An 18,820-nucleotide genomic window follows, 5' to 3' on the forward strand; every position below is an offset into this window, starting at 1 on the left:
AGACGGAAGCCGCGATGGCCATCTTCAGCGTGTATGTGGTGAACAAGGCCGGAGGGCTCATCTACCAGCTGGACCACTACGCGCCGAGGTCCGAGACCGAGAAGACCTTCAGCTTCCCGCTCGAGCTAGTGCTGCGCCCGCACGACGAGCATGTCCTCGTCTCCTTCGGGCAGCGCGACGGCATCCGCGGTGAGGGGAGGGAAGCAGCCGGCAAAGGAGCGGCCCCGGGGGCTGGGCCCTTTCGACACAGGCGGAGCCCCCCCCATTTCGTTAACACGCCCCCCCCCCCGCATAAGTATACTTTCCCCACTCTGCCTTCCCCCCACCTACCCGCGAATTTTTTATTTCTCGGTAGTGGCACCCGCCCTGTGGAACGCCCTCCCACCAGATGTCAAAGAGAAAAATAACTACCAAACTTTTAGAAGACATCTGAAGGCAGCCCTGTTTAGGAAAGCTTTGAATATTTAATAGGTTATTGTATTTTAGTGTTTTGTTGGAAGTCGCCCAGAGTGGCTGGGGAAACAATTTATAAATTGTTATTGTTATTATTTTATTTTTATTATTTTCTGGTGCCTCCGCTGCCTTTGGACATTGAAGGGGAGACAGAACCCATGACAGCTGCCCCTTGAGCTGAAAAAGCTTCGGTGGCAGCGCACATCTGAACCATGTCCACTTTATTAGGCTCCTCTGGCAAAGGGTGGCTCACAAAGGATCAGGGAATTGGGCTTTTTTGCGGTGGAGAGGGGAAACAACTGGGTCCCACCAGCAACTCTTTGCGACCCCCTTACCATTAGGCAGGGTATGGTGGCTGCCTCCAGCAGCTGATTTTGATGGTCATTGATAATTTATTATCAATACATTTATATTTCTGCTTATGCGGGTTTTTAGCCTCAGGTGTGACATTTATAGTAAAACATTTTGACCACTTCCCAAAGGTTTTACTTATTTGTTTGTTTATTTAGCACACCACCTTAAATCCAAAGATCTCAGGGTGGCACAGAGATGTTCACTGGCTAAGCTTTGCCTACCTAAGATAGGGATCCCAAGCTGAACCTGGTCAGACCTAACATCCACCACCCATCTCAGGTTATGTCACTGGCAAATTCTGCTCCAGGATATGACATTGTGTACATTGTATACTGGAGCTGTTCTTGCTCCTTTACTCCACTGATTGGCAGAGCTCCCAAGGGTGAGGGAAACAGGGGAGTTACTGATGCAGGAAGGCTTGCCAGTGCCGGGTGAGAAGGGGGTATTGAGTGATGACTGCCTCTTCCCTTCTTTGCAGTGGGCCATGCTGTGCTTGCCATCAATGGCATTGATGTCAACGGAAGGTACACTGGTGACGGCAGGGATGTGCTGGAGTTCCTGGGCAACCCAGCCAACTACCCAGTGTCAATCCGCTTTGGTCGCCCCAGACTGTCATCCAATGAGAAGCTCATGCTGGCCTCCATGTTCCACTCGTGAGTCGGGGTGGCTGAGATGTTTGCCACAACTCAGAAAAGGGAGAGGGGTTGATTGGTTTTGATATAGGCAAGGCACTTTATCAATTGGTACAATTTGGGGCTCTGTTTTATGTGCAGGTTGTTTGCAATTGGGTCCCAACTGTCTCCCGAGCAGGGGAGTTCTGGAATTGAAATGCTAGAGACCGACACTTTCAAGCTACACTGTTTTCAGACTCTAACAGGTATTGCTTCTTTTATAATATCTGCATTTCTTGACCTTTAGTTAGTATGGACAGCAGTCCCCACTTGAGCAAGTAAAGTTCTGCAGCGACATTCAGTGAGGATGTTCCTAGAAGTGCTACTCTTTGTGTAGAAGTGGTAAAAGACAAATGTTTAATAACTATTATGTATACTTCACTATATAAAAATCACAAGTGGTTTATAAAAAAATAAAATGTTCATACCGCTTAATTTAATAATCGTCTCCCCCCAGGGAGTTTATTATTATTATTATTAATCTTGTGTTCTTATAATTTTATTTTGCAATTTTATGTTGTGAACTGCTGTTCATTTTCAGGTGTAGAGCATTATACAAATGTAATTATTATTAATAATAATAAGTAGTAGTAGCTTATAAAAAGCAACAAAAAAACTCCCAATCAGTTAAGTTACCTAAAAACAAAAGTATGTATCACAAAATAGAATTAAAAGTGTAAGAGTCAGGAGTCCAACGAAGCTTGGGTAAACAGATGTTTTAAGAGGCAGTTAAATATCATTACTGTCTCCATAAATTTCCCAAGGTAAGGCATTGCAAAAGGTGGGAGCCATCACTGAGGCCTGTTTCCGCATTACCAAGTGGCAATCCAGTGATGGTGGAACGACTTGCAGGGTGTCCTTGGGAGCTTGCTAGCTATCCTGGTCCCTAGTTGTGTAGGGCTTTAAAACCAACAAAACCTTGGTAGCTAATAGGTAACTTTCTCTTGCTTTGCTGTTCCATCTGCCTGGTATCTGGCATTTGATATCTGCCTTTGCCTTGCAGGGCCTTTACTGAGGAAGAATGACAAGGAATGAACCTTTTTGTGCCTTTTAAAATCACTCAAGCCAGTTGTATGTGTTGCTTTGGATGTGGCATGCTCTAACTCTGTTTTTCATATCCTCAGGGATAAAATTTGTGGTGCTTGCTGATCCACGGCAGTCTGGAATAGATTCCCTTCTGCGCAAGATTTATGAGATTTATTCAGACTTTGCTCTGAAAAATCCTTTCTACTCCTTGGAGATGCCAATCAGGTAGAGATCAAATGCACATTCTCACACTAAAACAAACCCTTCCTTTACTAAAATTGATTCCCCCCACCATATGTTTAGAAATCAATGTACATGAGTATTACAAGAGAGAAAAGCCCTCCTGGCTCCTGAACCCCTCAGTTTATTACCTGGGATGCTGGCAAATCCCATGAACAACTGTGGAGTGTGATCACAATAGATAGGTAGCGTTACATTAGATAGTGTACGAGGGCTAGTAAGTCTGCATACCTCCAGTTTGTTATAGGCCCTCACACTGAGACATGTTACTGAATACTTCATGCCTGGGGGGCATTTTCCACAGTGCCAGTGTTGATTCAAGAAGTTAAGCTTATCAAGGAGAGCAAACAGAAGCATCTACAACAGGACCTGGAAGCCTGTAAGGGCCTTCCAGCTCCCATCATCCCTGACTACGGGTCATGTTTGCTGGGACTGATGGGAGTAGTCTAACAACATCTAGAGGCTCCCCATGGTTGATCTTCAGGCTGCATTGACATGGTATTTCATACCTTGCTAATGCTGAATCACACAGTTGCACTTCTTTCAGACATTCATCCCAGACTGAGAATAAAATGGAAAATGGGTGACTTACTGTTCTAAACCTGCTCCAGTGTGGTTATGTTCTAGTTCTCTTGTGTTTGTTTCACCATTTCAGATGTGAGCTCTTTGATCAGAACTTGAAGCTTGCGCTAGAGGTAGCAGAGAAAGCGGGGCCTTTTGGGCCAGGATTGTAGGGTGGATTTATCCCACTTCAGTCACCCAGTGGACTTTTCAATAACAACTAAAATGCGAGTCAGACAGATGACCAACCATCTGTTCGTAGCCACCTTGACTGCAATTCCAGAGCACAGAACAGGGAGTATTGCTGTTGAGTGGATGTGGTTGGTGCTGAATCTTGGCTGTTGCTGAAGGAAGCTGGCTGGCAGCCTGAAAGGAAACATTAGAGCTACACCATTCCTTCAAGAGTAGTGCATGTACATATATATCTGCTGCAATGTATTCTTTTAATTTATAACCGAAGCACTGTATGTTTGCAAATGTAAATAAAGCATTCCTTAAAGGAAGAGGAAGGACTTGATTCTTGAGCTGGGAATGAATTATCTGGCATTCAGCATCCGGGGAGGGTAAGAGCCTGAACCAAATTGCAAATCTCTATGGGCCTAGTGGAGTAATACTATTTAGGAAGAGGCCTCTGCACAGAAACATAGGTTAATTCTACTTTATTGCCGTCGGTGTACACTCCATAACAATGAACAAGATCTGGAATCCAGTTTCACACAAAACTGTCCATTTTTAGTCTGCATTATCAGCTCCTCATGGCAATTATAGTTAGAGGCCCCTAAAATGTCTGCAGAAGTGTCCAGGGAAGTTCTAATCAGTGCAAACTGCAAAATGCTACATTCCTCATTATCATGTATCTATTTACATCAGTCTGAGGGCTGCATTCCCTTGCTGGCAACATGCCAGTAGAAGACAGAGCCAGAGGCAAAAGCAGAAGGATAACTCATGTAAATTTAACTTTTGTACAGCAGACTAGTTTCTACACACACACATCCCCTTCTCTCTTCCATCCATGTAAGGAAGAAGCATTACAAGAGTTCAAGAACACATTCTGCAAAATGAAAACAATGTAAGGATGGGGTCTGGGGAAGAATCCAGGGGACCAGATGAAAGAGTCTTGGGTAGTCACATTTGGGCCCAGTTCTGAGGTTTGCATGTCTATATGCTTTGTAAGGTACACATGCCTGTCCATCCTTGCCTAGCTACAGCCCCAAATACTAAGATTAAGGAATGAAGCCTTCCCTCTTGTGAATGTCTCCAATTCAGTTACACCCCAATGAACCACAGACTGTTTGAGAAGAGAGTTCTCGGAATTAACTGAATGTTGGAAGGTGAAGAAATCAAGGGAATAATTAAGCACAAATACACAAGAGAAGTGTTCTGTAGGTGATGGAGGTAGAAAAGTGACACCTCCCTCTCCAGGCAGTGAAAATGAGTCCTGACGCTGCTTGCTTACAACACATTTGTAAGAAGTGCAGGCTGCCAGTGAGATCATCAGGAGGCTAATACAGGTGGAGCTGCCAAATCTTGCCTTTGCCAGGGAGAAGCAGAATAGGGTTTGGTCCATTAGGTCCAAACCATTCTGGCCGTTCCCATTTTAAGGAACAAAAATAGGTGGCAGCAAAGTGATTTTTTTTTTTAAACAGAAAACTTTACCCTGGGTTCAGGATACACTGTCAAAGCTTAGTTCTGCCTTGATCTAATAGTTGTTGGAGTACTTTTTTAAAACCCATGGTTGCAGTGGGAGGCTCCTCCAACAGCCAATCCACCGCTCTGCTTTAGTCAGCCTTCTTTGGTACACGGCCCATCTTGGTGCGGATGTTCCTCAAGAAGAAAAACACTACTGTGCTGACCGTGCAGGTAATTTCTGCTACCCAGAAGGCTGTTCCCCAGCTGTAGTGTTTGGCGATGGTACTGAAAGGTAGCCCAGCCAGGAACCCTCCAACTGAAAAAGAAAAGAAAAGGTCACTTGAGGGCAGGGGGAGAGAATGTGTTGCCATCCTCAATTTCTGGAAGGACTAAACTCACCATTTGCCATTAGTGCAACAATGGCGTGAGAAGTTCCACACAGGTTTGACGGCGCACTCTCATTGGCTATTACTCCAAACAATGCAATCGGCCCATAAGAGCAAAATCCAAAGATAGCTCCTAACAGCAGGATCCATAACTAACAAAACAAGGCCAAAAAGAAAGTCAGAATATGGGGGTAATAAAATTCCAACTACCCTACAGCTTGCTACCTGGATCTCTGTCTACGCGGTAGTGTTTCAGACTACACTTAAGAAATATAATATACTTGTGAGAGCTTTAGTTCCATTTTTCTGGAGTCAAGGGGAACTGTTGGTTAGCAATCTGGTTAATTAGATTAACAACGAACATGAGCAACAGTTTCTATAGAAAGTAAAGGTTGTGCAAGAGCATTTGATGGGGTTAGATGTCAGTAAGGGCTTTAAAATCACTGTTTGCAGATGCACAAATTCCAACAGTACCCCAGAAACTGTCCTTAAAATATATATCACTGTAAAAATGAAAACCTTTAGCACACTGGTCTGATAACATGTCTAGGGCAATATTATCTATCAGTACAATCAGAGGATTATATCATGTCTCCCTAAACCAGGGGTCAGCAACCTTTTTCAGCTGTGGGCCAGTCCACCGTCCCTCAGACCATGTGGTGGGCTGGACTATATTTTGAAAAAATATATGAATGAATTTCTATGCCCCACAAATAACCCAGAGATGCATTTTAAATAAAAGCACACATTCTACTCATGTAAAAACACCAGGAAGGCCCCACAAATAACCCAGAGATGCGTTTTAAATAAAAGGACAGATTCTACTCATGTAAAAACACGCTGATTCCCAGATCGTCCGTGGGCTGGATTGAGAAGGCGATTGGGCCACATCTGGCCTCCGGGCCTTAGGTTGCCTACTCCTGCCCTAAGCATCCCAGAAGCTACTTTTACCCTTTTGCCATAGGCAGATGCTCCAAAGCTGCTACCTATGAAGTGCACGTGTTAGGAGACAGATGTGTGAAGCAGCTGACAGCATGAACAGACAATGCTTTGGTTTCTTTTAGACGTTTATTGCATTCCTTCAAGGTTCTAAACCCCACAGAATAACAGCAGAGAAGCAAGATATGGGAAGCTAAGGCAGGATAAAGATAAAGCAGAATATAGACCTCGTGTTCTGTTAAGCCCACAAGGTTAGAAAGAGGATGGAGGGCTAGAATCCAATAGTCGCTTTCCTGAGAGAGAAAGAAGGAAAAAATGAGCAAGTTGCAAAGAGAGAAGAAAAAGGCATTGCAATAACTGTAAAGCCTGCCATTCAGAAACACCACCACCACCTTCAATGCTGTACATCAATGATCGGGGCCTGTGGCCATACACAGGTTGTTGGACTACAACTCCCATCATCCTTGGCCATTGCTCATGCTGGCTAAGGCTGATGGGAATTAAAGGACCACAGGGTCCTACTTCTGCCATTAATGGCAATACCCCGCATCGGCTCGTGTGATGCTCTGCTTGGAACTGGGGAATTCCCTTGACTGCTTCTCTAAGGCAGAGCAAAGCTGGCGAAGCCGCAAAATTTATAGCTTCAATAGGTGGGACTGTGAATGTAAAAAGCCCAGAAAGGAAGGGTCCCAAGAAACTTTCACTCTAAGGGATCTAAAGCCAAAGAACGTCACATATGCCCCAGAAGTTAAACTTCATTTCAATTGTGGAAATCCTTCTCCTGGGATATGCTACTGTTTACTAAAAAGCATAAGGAGTCAAGAGAGTTACATGCCCAGTAAGTACTCCGGAAGCAGGTGATGCTGTGAGCCGATCAGGTCTTGCAATAAGGAAATAGTCCTTGCTTGCGCATGGGAACAGTTTTGTCCTTTCCTCTATCACATTGTGATGCTGTAAATCAGCTTTCTGTCTGAACTGTATCTGTCTCACCTAACTTGAGCTGTGGCAACAAACTGCTTTTGTATGGCTTACCTTAGGAGAGCTGGCTGTGACTGTGACCCGAAAGAGGTACATAGAAGCCGACATGCCTGCCATCATAGTGAGAAGAAGTTTGTGTCGAGGGTTCCCATAATTTGACAGGCCCACCTGGAAGACATGAAGATGCCCTTGTGTTAAAACGGCCAACAACCTCAGCAGTACCTGTGCCTCGCCAAGCCCCTCCTTTACCTATGTCCATACTGCCAATCACCAACTGCCTTGGAAGGCTGCCTGAAACAGACATCCAGGAGTAGCTGAGACAGGGTGACTTACCCGTGCCACTGCTTGGTCTGAAAGATAGCCAGCTGCAATGCTGCCAACCAGGCCCCCAACTTCCAAGGCGCTCATGTAGGAACTTCCTACAGGGTATACAACAAATAGAAGCCAGCTTACACTAGAAGGAGAATCTGCACATGGGAATTCTGCTTCCTTGTAGAACATGGAAATGAGGGATTTGCCAGGCCAACAGTTTCTTGCCTGCTGCACTAACACTTCTCAGCTGAAAGCAGTTTCTCAGATATTTTTCCACCATGAAGTATTTCAGGAAACAAACAATATTTGGCATTGAGAATGGCCAGTAGCAGGTTAGAACATGGGGCACCAATCTTTTTAGGCCTGTGTGCATATTTGAAATTTTGCAAGGGGTGTGTGTGGGCTCAACCCTTTCTAGTTTCTTCTCTCACCTGTGTCACTATTTCTCCTCAGACAAATGAGGGAGGGGTACACTGGAAAAATAAGATCCAGTGCTTTCCAGTACTTCAAAAACATTGAATCAAGCAATGGATTCTCATTGATCTTTGTGATTTTTACACAGAATGAAAAAAAAAAAAAACAATCCAGAGGTGATCTGATCTATGATTTATGGTGGTTTTGAAAAGATCCTGTTAAAATAACGAGGATCCACAAAGATCCATGTCTTCGATCCATGTTTTTGCATCATGGCAGCAACGAAAAACATTGCGTCTGTAGTTTTTACAAATCTGTCAATGGAGACAGATATGACCTGTGATTTGGTGGTGGTAGTGAGCCTGTGGGGGGAAAAACCAAACTTAAACCATTTCAAGAGAATTCATTTTCTAGATCAAACTCTCTTTTCTCTGACCCCTGCACCTACCTCCCAGATCAGCCCCCTTTCCCTCCAACCCTTCCCCCTATTCTGTTTCTCTTTCTGTTTACCTGCTGATCTGAGTCTTGAAAACCACAATATAGCAGCAAAAGGAGAAGCACACAGAGCTGCAATTTCCTCTCACCTCTCTTTGCTTTTCAAGGTAGGGAAAAGGTACCATCTCTCACCTCCTCACGGTGAAGGGGGCAGTGATAGGGCTCAGAGGCAGCCCTCAAGCGAATCATGTTGGTAACTCCCAACTGACATTGGCACACAATTAACTCTTTTACATTTTCAAGGGTAGGGTTAATTGCCTGCCACAAGGATTTGACTAGCTCTGGAAAACACAACATTAGGCTGGGGCTGGTGTCTCATACCCACAAGTGCAGACTGTCCTCTTTCCTGGATGAGAAATAGCTGCCCCCAGTCTGTACAGCATGTCTTCACACCAAAGACAACCAGATAGCCGGTAGACAGGACCCAGAGGTATGGAGAAAGCAGCAGCTCAGCCAGTGTGCTGTCATTTGCCGAGGAGCCTACAAGGAAGAAACCATTACTTGAGCTTGAGCTAAGCTCTCATAAAAGTTTGACTGTACTGGAGAATTTCATGGCTTCCCATTGATCCTCACTGGAGGCTTCCATGGGCTGACTCTTATAATCCCCTGTCAGGGCTACCTGCCCTACCAGATTCCACACCTTCCACTTTGCAGCTTGGTCAAAAGTAGGTCATATCAGGCAGTTCTGCTGTTTTGTCCCACCTCAGCCAGTTCTCACCTCCCAGACACTCACCCTTTTTCCCTTTCTTGGGCCCAGGCTCAATGTTGGGCAGTCCCACGTCCGAGGGCTCATTCTTAATCAGGAGCAGGCACACAAAGGAGGCGACCACACACACAGAGCCGGAAAGGGCCAGAGTTGTGCGCCAGTCATAGCTCAGCGCCATCAGAGCAGCCACAATAGGGCCCAGCCCTCCTGCCAGGTTCATGCTGGTGGAGAGGATGGCCCACCAAGTCCCAAACTGGGAAGGTTCAAACCACTACACAGAAGGGAGAGAGAAAGGACATGAGTTGGGGCAGGTCCCCATTCCAGGGCCCGGCATGCATACGGAAGGCTCACGTGACTTTAGAACTCCGCTCCGTAAGCCTCCAGGCTGGTCATGAACAATGATGGCCAAAATTTTGCTGGAGTCACCAATGGGACGCAAACCAGTCCCCCAAGTTGCATCTCAAACTGCCCCTCTTGAAACACAGTTCCCAAAACCTTTCAGCTGAAGGGCTCCCAAAGCAGTTTACAGTATAAAAAATACATCAGCAGAAAATGAAACAGGATACAATCAATTAAGTCTGAACAACCTCTCAAAAATAACAGGAGATAGATAAAAAGGGCATAACCAAGGGCAGCTCAAAAAAGCAGAGGGTCTTGCACAGCTAATAAGCAAAGGGCTGCCTGGAATGGGAGAGGGACAGAGGCTTCTGCACAGGCTGAAGGTGGGACAAAAGGAGCTGGAGTGGCCTCTTGGTCAAAAACACTTCACAATAATCTTCCTTTATTTTACAGATTTGAATAAGGGGGTTTACTGCTCCCAGAAACACTTGCAGCCCCCAATCTTTCTGCAATGGGGGTTGTATGTTACTGCCAGGACTCCAGAGAGCTTCCCCTTCTCCTTTTGTATGTTGCACTATCAAAGGCTACTGGTTATGAGGCATATATGCTGCCATCTGAATCAGAGGCATCCTCTTCCTCTGTTTGCTGGAGAACAACAGCTCTTGCCTTCCTGTCCAGCTTACTGTATGTCCCCAAGAGGTGGCTGGTTGCTTACTATAGGAAACCAGGTGCTGAACAAGGTGAGCCTTTGATTTGATTGACAGTGCTCTTCTTACTTCTTTATGCTGCTTGCGCACCAGCTCTTCCTGGGTACAGAATGCCTAGCCCAACACAGAAAACACTTTCCACTGCAAGGCCCACTTGCTCAGCGTCATTTGATCATATTTTAGGCAGTCTGGGCAGGCTGCTGCTGCTGCTGGGGGCAACAGGGGTGCCAGCTGCCCAAGAATATCTCGAAGTGAAATATGATATGGGTTGTGATTGATAGTTCCCACCACCGCTGCCAAGTCAAAGCTCACCAGAAGCATGGCACCTATTGGGAGCGGAGAGAAGTGGCAAGGCCTCTATCTCTGTAGCCTGGGACAGGAAAACAGCAAGTGAGGTTCTGGCATTAATGACCAGCAGCAACAGAAACAGTCACTAAACAAAAGCTACCAGAACCGCTTGCTGCCACCTGCAGCTCTCAGCTTCCATTGCCCTGGAGAATGGATTTCGACTGATTGCTCTCTTGGCACAGGGCCCCCTGCTGGAAACTTGCTGATAGGAACATCTCAGGAAGCAGCAGCATGCCCTACACACACACACACAACAACAACAACAACAACCAAACAAACACACACACACAGACTTACCTTGCGCAGTACTTTTCCACATGGGGGCCACCCTAGGCCCTGGGCCAGCCCATTGAGGAACCACAACCCTGCGAAGACGGTGACGGTAGAGCTCCAAGAGAAGACCACATTGACTAAGCCCACCAACAGGAGGCCAGAGGAAAAAAGCCATCGGGCACTCATTTGGTCAGAAAGGACCCCACTAATGAACTTGCTAATGGCGTAAGCTGCGGACTGGCTGCTGGTGATGAGACCTGTATTGGATGAGAACCCAAAGATAGGTATGCCATGCTCATGTTATGCCAAAGGAACTTGGTCACAAATGAACTCTTCAGCCTTGTTGACAGTAGTACTTAAACCAAGCAAAATGCTAGCCAGTATTAGGATTAGATATACGGCACAGAGGCTCTATAGATTCTGATGCCCTTCTATCTATTATCTCAAGCTTAAGTCTACATTCAGGAAAGGCCATGTTTGTCCTTCTCTAGGCAAACTGGGAATATATTGCTCAGGCTTTAGACTGATCTATTGTAGCTTGTGGGTAAACAATTGTCCACAGACCCTTTGTCTGGCATAATCCTTTAGTCACCATATCCTAGTGAAAATAACTCTAAGTACTCATACTGGAAATAAACATTATGTACTTTTATGCCTTTCCTGCCTCTGCCTCTGCTTCCTTTCCTTTGTTGGATTATTGATTGTAAGCGCCTTGGGGCGGGAGCCTGCTCTCCTATTATTATTAATATAGTTTTAACTACAGTGCATTGGGCTTACCATAGCGTAAGAACAAATAAATACTAGCACTACTGTAACATCAGGTTAAGAAGTGATGCAATTCTTCACAGTGGACATTAAGGGGGCAGATTACAGGCAAAACAACAATGACAGCCTTTATCTGGAAATGAAAGAAAATGCAAGTACTCAGAGAAGCCCAACTAGCAGCCTTTCAACATCAGTCCCAAAACTTCAAACTGGCCTCCAAGTGCCTGGCCTCCTTCCAAAGAGAACTTCCTTGGCAAAGCAACAGCTGAATTCTAATTGAATCCCTAAGCACAAAAGAAGGAAGTCCCCCAAAATCTCCAGAAAATATTTTCAGGATAAAGTTTTTTGAGCACCACAAACATGTTCTGCATGCACCATCTCCCTCCAAGAAGAAAGCTCTTACCCAAGTCATCTTTGTCGAGGCTTATCTCTTCCATGATTGAAGGCATCACAAACGAGAATGTTTTTCGGTTGAAATAGTACAGGGTGTAGCCAATGAACATGGCAGTGAATATCACCACCCGATAATAGCCGTAGCCCTTTCCTGCCATTGCGATTTCAGAGCTGTGCCTCTAAGGACGGAGAGAAGGTGCCTGTAGCAGTTCTGCCTTTAGATCCCAGTTTACAGTAAATGTGAGAAGAGGGGTGGCAGCACCAATGTGCTAGAAAGAAGAGAGAGAGGCAGGGAACCAGCAGCTGTCAGAGCACTTGAGCGGCAGGCGCTTGCCAGGGTTTCTGCTGAGCCCGGAGGTTTGCTGGAGTTCGCTGTTGCTCTCTTTTCTGCTCACGGCCACCTTCTGGAGAATAATTAACTCCGGGAACATGGCTGGACACACTGTTCAGTATAAATCCATCCACCTACAGTGAAACAAACAAGAGACGCTAGCCTGGGATAAACAGAGCTGTCTTCTGAGTAGAAAGATTAACAAGGGTTTCCTCACTCCCACTACACTCTGACCCCTGAACTCAAATAGCACGATGGAGTAAAGGGGGGGGGGGAATCAATGCCTTCCTCAATCAGGTCTACAACATAATCTTTGATAGGAACTAAGTCCTGCTGCAGAAGCAAGCTGCCTATGGGCTGGGCAGTCTACCTAGCACCACCCTTCCTAGGAAAAGAGTCTTGCTCCCAAAAGAAGTTGCAAAGCTATAAAGACATTATCCTGCAGTCGCAGACACTGATGGATTGCTCTGTCAAAATCAGGAAGGCAAGAAGGCTGTCTCTTGTATTGGCAGGAACATAGGCAGACTGCCTTACAGAGTCAGATCATGGGTCCATCTAGCTCAGTATTGTCAACACGGACAGGCAGCAAGAATCTCTCTAGGTTTTGGCAGGGGGTATCTTCCAGCCCTACCTCAGACTGCTGTGGGTTGAACCTGGGACTTTTTGAATGCAAGGCAGAGGCTCTACCACTGAGTGATGGCCCTGATACTGCAAGTGAATTAAAAACCAAACACTTCCCTCTACTGTATTTCCAGGGTGGACCACCAAGCTTATTAATTTGGAAGACTTTTATTCTGCCTTTCAATTTATCAAAATTCCTAAGGAAGCTTCTAAATGTAGAGCAAAAATACAAAAATCAAGGCGTATAAATGTAAAAGCACAAAAATAAAAGCATAAAATACAGAAAGGCAGCATAAAATTAAAATCCAAAACAATTTAAAGCACTAGATGAACTGCTTTTGCCCACACTGTTTGAAATCAAACCATGCAGGCAAAGGCACAACCAGAAAAGTACTAACACAGTCCCATAAACAGTGCTTCATAAGACCAGACAATCAGCTTACTCTTGGGATTTGAAAGCCCATATGCACAGGACTGATCAGCTGTGCTTGCAAACCCGCTTTCGACTCAGCCCTGTTTTACCTGCCCCATATAGCTTGGCAGAAACATTGAAACATCTTTTTCTGTTTGTGTCCACCTTTGCCCTCCATCTCCCTTTAAGCTTTCTCCCCGTTTTTAATTATTTATAAAGCACTCACATTATAAAATATCAGGGTGGTGTACAAAAAACAAGGATAAGTATAAAATGTATGTTGATATGAATGACAACAGAAAAGTTCAGTCAGAAAAGGCTTGGGCAGATAGAAAGATCTTAAGCACACATCTGGAAGATTAGATTGTTGGGGCATGCCATATCTTAATACAGTGGTACCTCAGGTTACATACGCTTCAGGTTACAGACTCCACTAACCCAGAAATAGTACTTCGGGTTAAAAACTTTGCTTCAGGATGAGAACAGAAATTGTGCAGCAGCGGCGCGGCAGCAGCAGGAGGCCCCATTAGCTAAAGTGGTGCTTCAGGTTAAGAACAGTTTCAGGTTAAGAACGGACCTCCGGAACGAATTAAGTACTTAACCCGAGGTACCACTGTATATCCCATGTTAAAGGGACTGCCCATAAGAGGAAAACCTTCCATAAGTTTGCTTGCCATTTGCCTTTTATCATAATTAACGCTTCCTTTTTCTGGAAAAGTTTAGGCTTTGTCTCTGTTATTTCCTTTCAGGTACCTTAGGGCACTCTGCTCACCAGACTAGGGTTCCTAAAGTTACGCATGCTGTGCTTCTGTGGATTTGATAAACATGCTAGTTTCTTGGCCAGCTCTACTTGCTCAACAGCCTGTCCTTTGCCACAACAGAACCAGGGCTGCAAAAAACAGGTACCCCAAGCACTAGAGTAATCTCACCCATCATTATTCCATGAAAACAGAAAAGTAAGTTTTAGACAGACATGCAGACACAATTCCATGCAGTGCGTTCCAGTCAATAAATTTAGTTGTCACATTTTGCATCAGTTTATGTGTAGTCTTCAAAGGCAGCTCCTAGAAGCGTTGCAGTAACCCAAGTTAGATGTTACCAGGTCACAGACAATGATTACCAGGTGCAGGAGGTGAATCAGCCCAAGTTGCTGAAAAGCTTGTGCTAGATGCCATCTGGGCTTCCAGCATAAGGCTGCATCAAACTGAGACATCCCCAAGGTGCAAACTATTACAGTAGGAGGAATGGATGAGAAAATGAAACACCCACCATGCGGTTGATTAGATGAACTGGCCCTCTTCTTATTACTGTTAAGTTTATTAGCATTTGTCTGGTCCATGGCAGACTGCAATTTCCCTGCTCAGAACATCCTGTCTCACATGAATCCTGTATGAAAAGGATAGAGCTGAGTGTAAACAGCATATTAGCAACTGCTCTGCAAATTTCTTCTTAAGCAACAGAAAGAATGAAACACTCTTGTGGCACTCCATAGCACATATGCCATGGGGCAAAGTAAAAGTCCCCCAAGACAGCATGGGGAATCTGAGCTGAGCCAAATGCAACCCTCCAAGCCTTTCTACCCAGCCATCATGCCACTCTCCTAACTGGTTCAGCTCTGTACCCTTCTTAAGTGCTTTTGTGTGGTTGGAATGTGTCGCTGAACTGTGATAATGCCTTTTGCTAGCATGGATGAAAGGATGGGTAACTTGTGGCTGGCTGCTGGAATGTAGCCTCTTGTACAGACCTAAGAGTTACGGCTGTTGTTCTACACACTTTTTGCCTCCTGCTCTGGGCACCATTGATATGTTCTCTCTGCAAAACAATTGTCCATGAGCTGAAAAATGTCTCCCCCCCCCACTTTTAAAAAAGTTTCCTTGCTTCTTTTAAGGAGTTCCAAGACTAAATCTCATTCAGAGATTTAAAATCTGCTTTGACATGTGATAATTTCACTGCAGTGTTGCTAGACAGCACTACTGTAGTTTGCTGCCATTTTTGTGTCCTCTCACAGGGACTTTGGAACAAAAGGATAAATTTTGTATTGAAAAGTGAGCTAGTAGAGAACTAGTAGAGAGCAAAGTAGAATGAAGTTGAAATGGACAAGGCAGGACTCAGACTCCCCGCACAGATGTGGGACCACCTAAAATTATAAATGGGCTACAGAGTCCTGCAATTTCAAGGGTCCTTAACAAGAACTCCTTTAAACTTCACATAAAGTCCAGGGTTGCAGCAGAAAGCTATTGCTCTGTGTTTGAGCTAAATTTCCCCAGCTACTTGCTTTTTAGAAGGGCTTATTCCTGGGACACGGTGAAGCAGTTTGCAGACATTTGTCCTGAGTGGTAAGAGCATGGTCACATTTATCCCAGTTTTTCACAGCCCTCTGAAGGAGATCCCATATCTTACTTAAACAGTATGACTTTCTAGAGCCTAAAAGGGCTTGGAAACAAGCATGCAAAATCAATAAAGGAAAGTCCATCAAAATGGTTCTGATACAAGTCTGATGAAGTCAGCGGAGCTTTCCCTCTACTGAATTTAGGCCAAAGAATAATTAACAGAGATAACTTTACAATTGGGTAACTGCCGGCAATGGGCAGTCAGCCAAGCTGGAGGACTGTGCCAAGGGCTAATGCTAATATGTACACTTTTTCAGAGTAAAACTTTTATCTAGTCACTTGTTACACCACTATCTAAAACTAAGACTGTGTTACAGGATACTTTACATTACATTTTATAATGAAGACAACTCTGTGTGAACAGCTGTCTATTAGTGTCTCTTCCTAAGTAGAACAGGATCCCCAAGGATGTGCTTTTGGAGGAGCTTGCTTTCAGGCACTAGGTTGGCACTGGCAGACCAATTCTGCATTACAAAGATGTCTGCAAATGTGACATAATAATAATAATAATAATTTTTTATTTATACCCCGCCCTCCCCAGCCAAGGCCGGGCTCAGAGCGGCTTACAAGCAATAATAAAAACAAGATGAATGATTACAAACTTAAAAACAAAAATAAAACACAACAATTAAAATAATGGAACATTAAAATATTAATGAGGGTTGACATTAACCTCGCCATATGGAAACCCTTGCAGACAACTGCAGTGCCTGGAGAGTGTCAGGTCATGAAACGCTGTGAGGCATCTGCAGCAGCAAAACCAGATGCCTTCATTTACCCCACCTGCAATAAAACATGTCTCTCTCATATTGGGTTTCTACAGCCACAACAGGTGCTGTAACTCTCCAACTGTTTGACTTTACCTCTGATGGTGCACTCTTTCATTGTCTCTTGAGAGACAGATGCCAAAAATGGGGGTTTGTGTGTTTTCCTAATATGCTGTACTGTATGTAATATTAATGTAGTATATGATGTAATGTATTTATGTATTTCTGTGTGCCATTGTCATACACACACATATATATTCCAACCTACATTCTGAGAGACGCTTTGGGTTACAAGTGACTAGTAAGTTTAATTTAATAAATAATAAGGGGAGGGAGGCAATAGTTATGGTGGAGTTAACAGTTCAACTTTAGCCTGAGATAATTCTGTATACTTTAAGCGGATGTTTGAATTTAAAAAGTTTGGGATTGGAGAACAGCGCTATATATTAGGAGCTGCACTGTATATATTAGGAGCTGCAACCCAAATATTATCCAATTTCTTACCCCCTTTTCATCATGTGGTTGCGGGAAGTATGACAACAATTTTAAAAAGTACAGTGCTGAAATCAGTATTAAAAGAAATACAAACATCGTGAGTCAAATATTTTGAGGTGCCAAAGGCTATTTAGGCTAAAACAATAACGAATTTTAATGCCACGTAATATAAAACACCTTCCCGCGTGACGTGGTCTAGGCAGAGATGGGGCTAAATCGAGAAACGGCAGCATCTTGAGTCTGTCTCGGGTGTTTGTGGGGGTGCCTGGCACGTACCCCATACGGAGCCAGACAGGAAAGGCAATTGAAGGTGCAGAGGCAGTCAGGAGACCGGACGGGTCCCCCGACCCCGGGCGGAGACTATTCGCATTCCATTCCTCCCGCCTGGGGATGGGTTCAGGCAGCGCGAGGAGCCCACCTGCCCCAGGGGAGCGCCATCCCTTCACCCTCCGAGAGGATAGCGGCGCGACAGCGGTAACCTTTTAGTATAGATCTACACAACAAGGGAAGCAAAGGTCGCAGGAAGAAACTTTTATCACGCTCGCCGCAGACGCTCCCTCCCGCTCCCAAAGGCCTCCGGGCGCCCATCAACGTCGGCCCGGGCACCTTGGGCCCATACAATTCAAGGGCGCTTGCCCAAGCCGGACGTGGACCATTCGCCGCCGCCAACCCACCAACCGGCCGCGGTGGTTCCTCTGCACCAGCCGCAGGAAAAGTGGGCTAACCTGATAGTGGCTCCTCAGCGACCCGCAGCTTGAAGCTCCGCCTTGCGGAAAGCATTCTCCTCGGCTATTGAGCAAGGGGCACGCCACTCTCCGAGCTCCTCCAATCCATATTGTCCGTGTCGACAGGTAAGAGCTTCCGGCCAATCCCTGCCTCTCGCGCGCAGAATTCTCTATGGCAACGCTTCCCTTTCTAAGCAGGGTCGCCATCCGTGTTTGGCCTCCTTTACCTGTTTTCCCGTCGACCTCACGTCCCAAGCCAAGCTGCAGCGCACGCGCACTTCCCCCTACTGAAAGACCTGCGCGGCCTTCCAAGTTTGAATCACTTTTCCCGCCAAAAAGTAATGACGAGAAAGGGCTGCGCCTTTTGAGGCAGCCCAAGGCTGCGCTGAAAGCATTTTAAGTAGGAAGCACCTTGAGGAGAAGCTGAAGGAGGCCATAAATAAAATAAAATAAAAATAAAAGAGTGCTGATTTCCCCCCCTTGGCCAGCAACTTCCACAGTGGAATGGTCACCAAGGCAACAGCCTCCCTGTCCTTCCTGTCAAAAATGAAACCCCAACTGAAGGCATCAAGCACCACACCAAACAAGGCCCTGGCTTCATGCTAGGAGTATTTAAAGTTTAGGAAAAAATCCAACACCCTTTTATATAGTGGGGGCTTAACATGAGACAGGATTCCAAACTAAAAAGAGGTTCAGGGACAAGAAAAAAATCACACAAGTAAAGGTAGCCAATATGGTGGTCATCAGATGTTGTTGGACTGCCTTTGGGCTTAAGCCATTCGGGCTTAAAAGAATAGGGGCCTAACACCTGGAGGGCACCACAATTGACTACCCAAGCTCTAGAATGCATCCACCAATATGAAGGGGAAGGAAGCGAGAGGAAAGAAAAACTGCACTTAGGCACCATGGCCAATTCTCACTGCCCACACAGGAGGCCTGGATGGGTTAGGGATTACCAAACAGGCAGCCCCTCACCTTTTAGAAATCCATCACTGCAGCAGGTAGTAGGTAGCACTTTAGGATCCATCTGTTTGAGAGGGTAGCCAGTGTAGGTTCCACCAATTTTTATTCTTCCATTTAAAAAGAGTGA

The 18,820-nt window shown here is 45.3% G+C and overlaps 2 protein-coding genes across 13 annotated transcripts; one reads left to right on the plus strand and one right to left on the minus strand.

The window, feature by feature from the left end:
• The first annotated feature begins 7 nt into the window (after positions 1-7).
• On the plus strand, positions 8-4,942 carry TRAPPC4 (trafficking protein particle complex subunit 4). The gene is made up of 5 exons (XM_083713916.1): positions 8-189; positions 1,286-1,460; positions 1,581-1,684; positions 2,603-2,729; positions 3,400-4,942. Exons 1-5 carry the CDS (start codon positions 15-17, stop codon positions 3,476-3,478), a joined length of 660 nt encoding a protein of 219 aa, XP_083570042.1. The 5' UTR covers positions 8-14; the 3' UTR covers positions 3,479-4,942.
• Positions 3,950-17,985, minus strand: SLC37A4 (solute carrier family 37 member 4). 12 transcript variants are annotated; one of them, XM_083713903.1, is made up of 11 exons: positions 17,731-17,985; positions 14,623-14,739; positions 12,000-12,454; positions 10,856-11,088; positions 9,192-9,435; positions 8,780-8,938; positions 7,571-7,656; positions 7,292-7,405; positions 6,487-6,552; positions 5,334-5,472; positions 3,950-5,250 (listed from the first exon to the last, which is right to left on the minus strand). In XM_083713903.1, the coding sequence occupies exons 3-11, from the start codon at positions 12,145-12,147 to the stop codon at positions 5,084-5,086; spliced, it is 1,356 nt and encodes a 451-aa protein (XP_083570029.1). In that variant the 5' UTR covers positions 12,148-12,454; positions 14,623-14,739; positions 17,731-17,985; the 3' UTR covers positions 3,950-5,083. The 12 variants fall into 12 exon arrangements, with proteins under 12 accessions (XP_083570029.1, XP_083570030.1, XP_083570031.1 ...); XM_083713904.1 differs by lacking the exon at positions 17,731-17,985 and adding an exon at positions 17,625-17,704; XM_083713905.1 differs by lacking the exon at positions 14,623-14,739.
• Positions 17,986-18,820: the final 835 nt, after the last annotated feature.

The sequence above is a fragment of the Podarcis gaigeae genome (assembly GCF_964106915.1).
Source record: "Podarcis gaigeae genome assembly, chromosome: 15".
Taxonomy (NCBI): Eukaryota; Metazoa; Chordata; class Lepidosauria; order Squamata; family Lacertidae; genus Podarcis; species Podarcis gaigeae.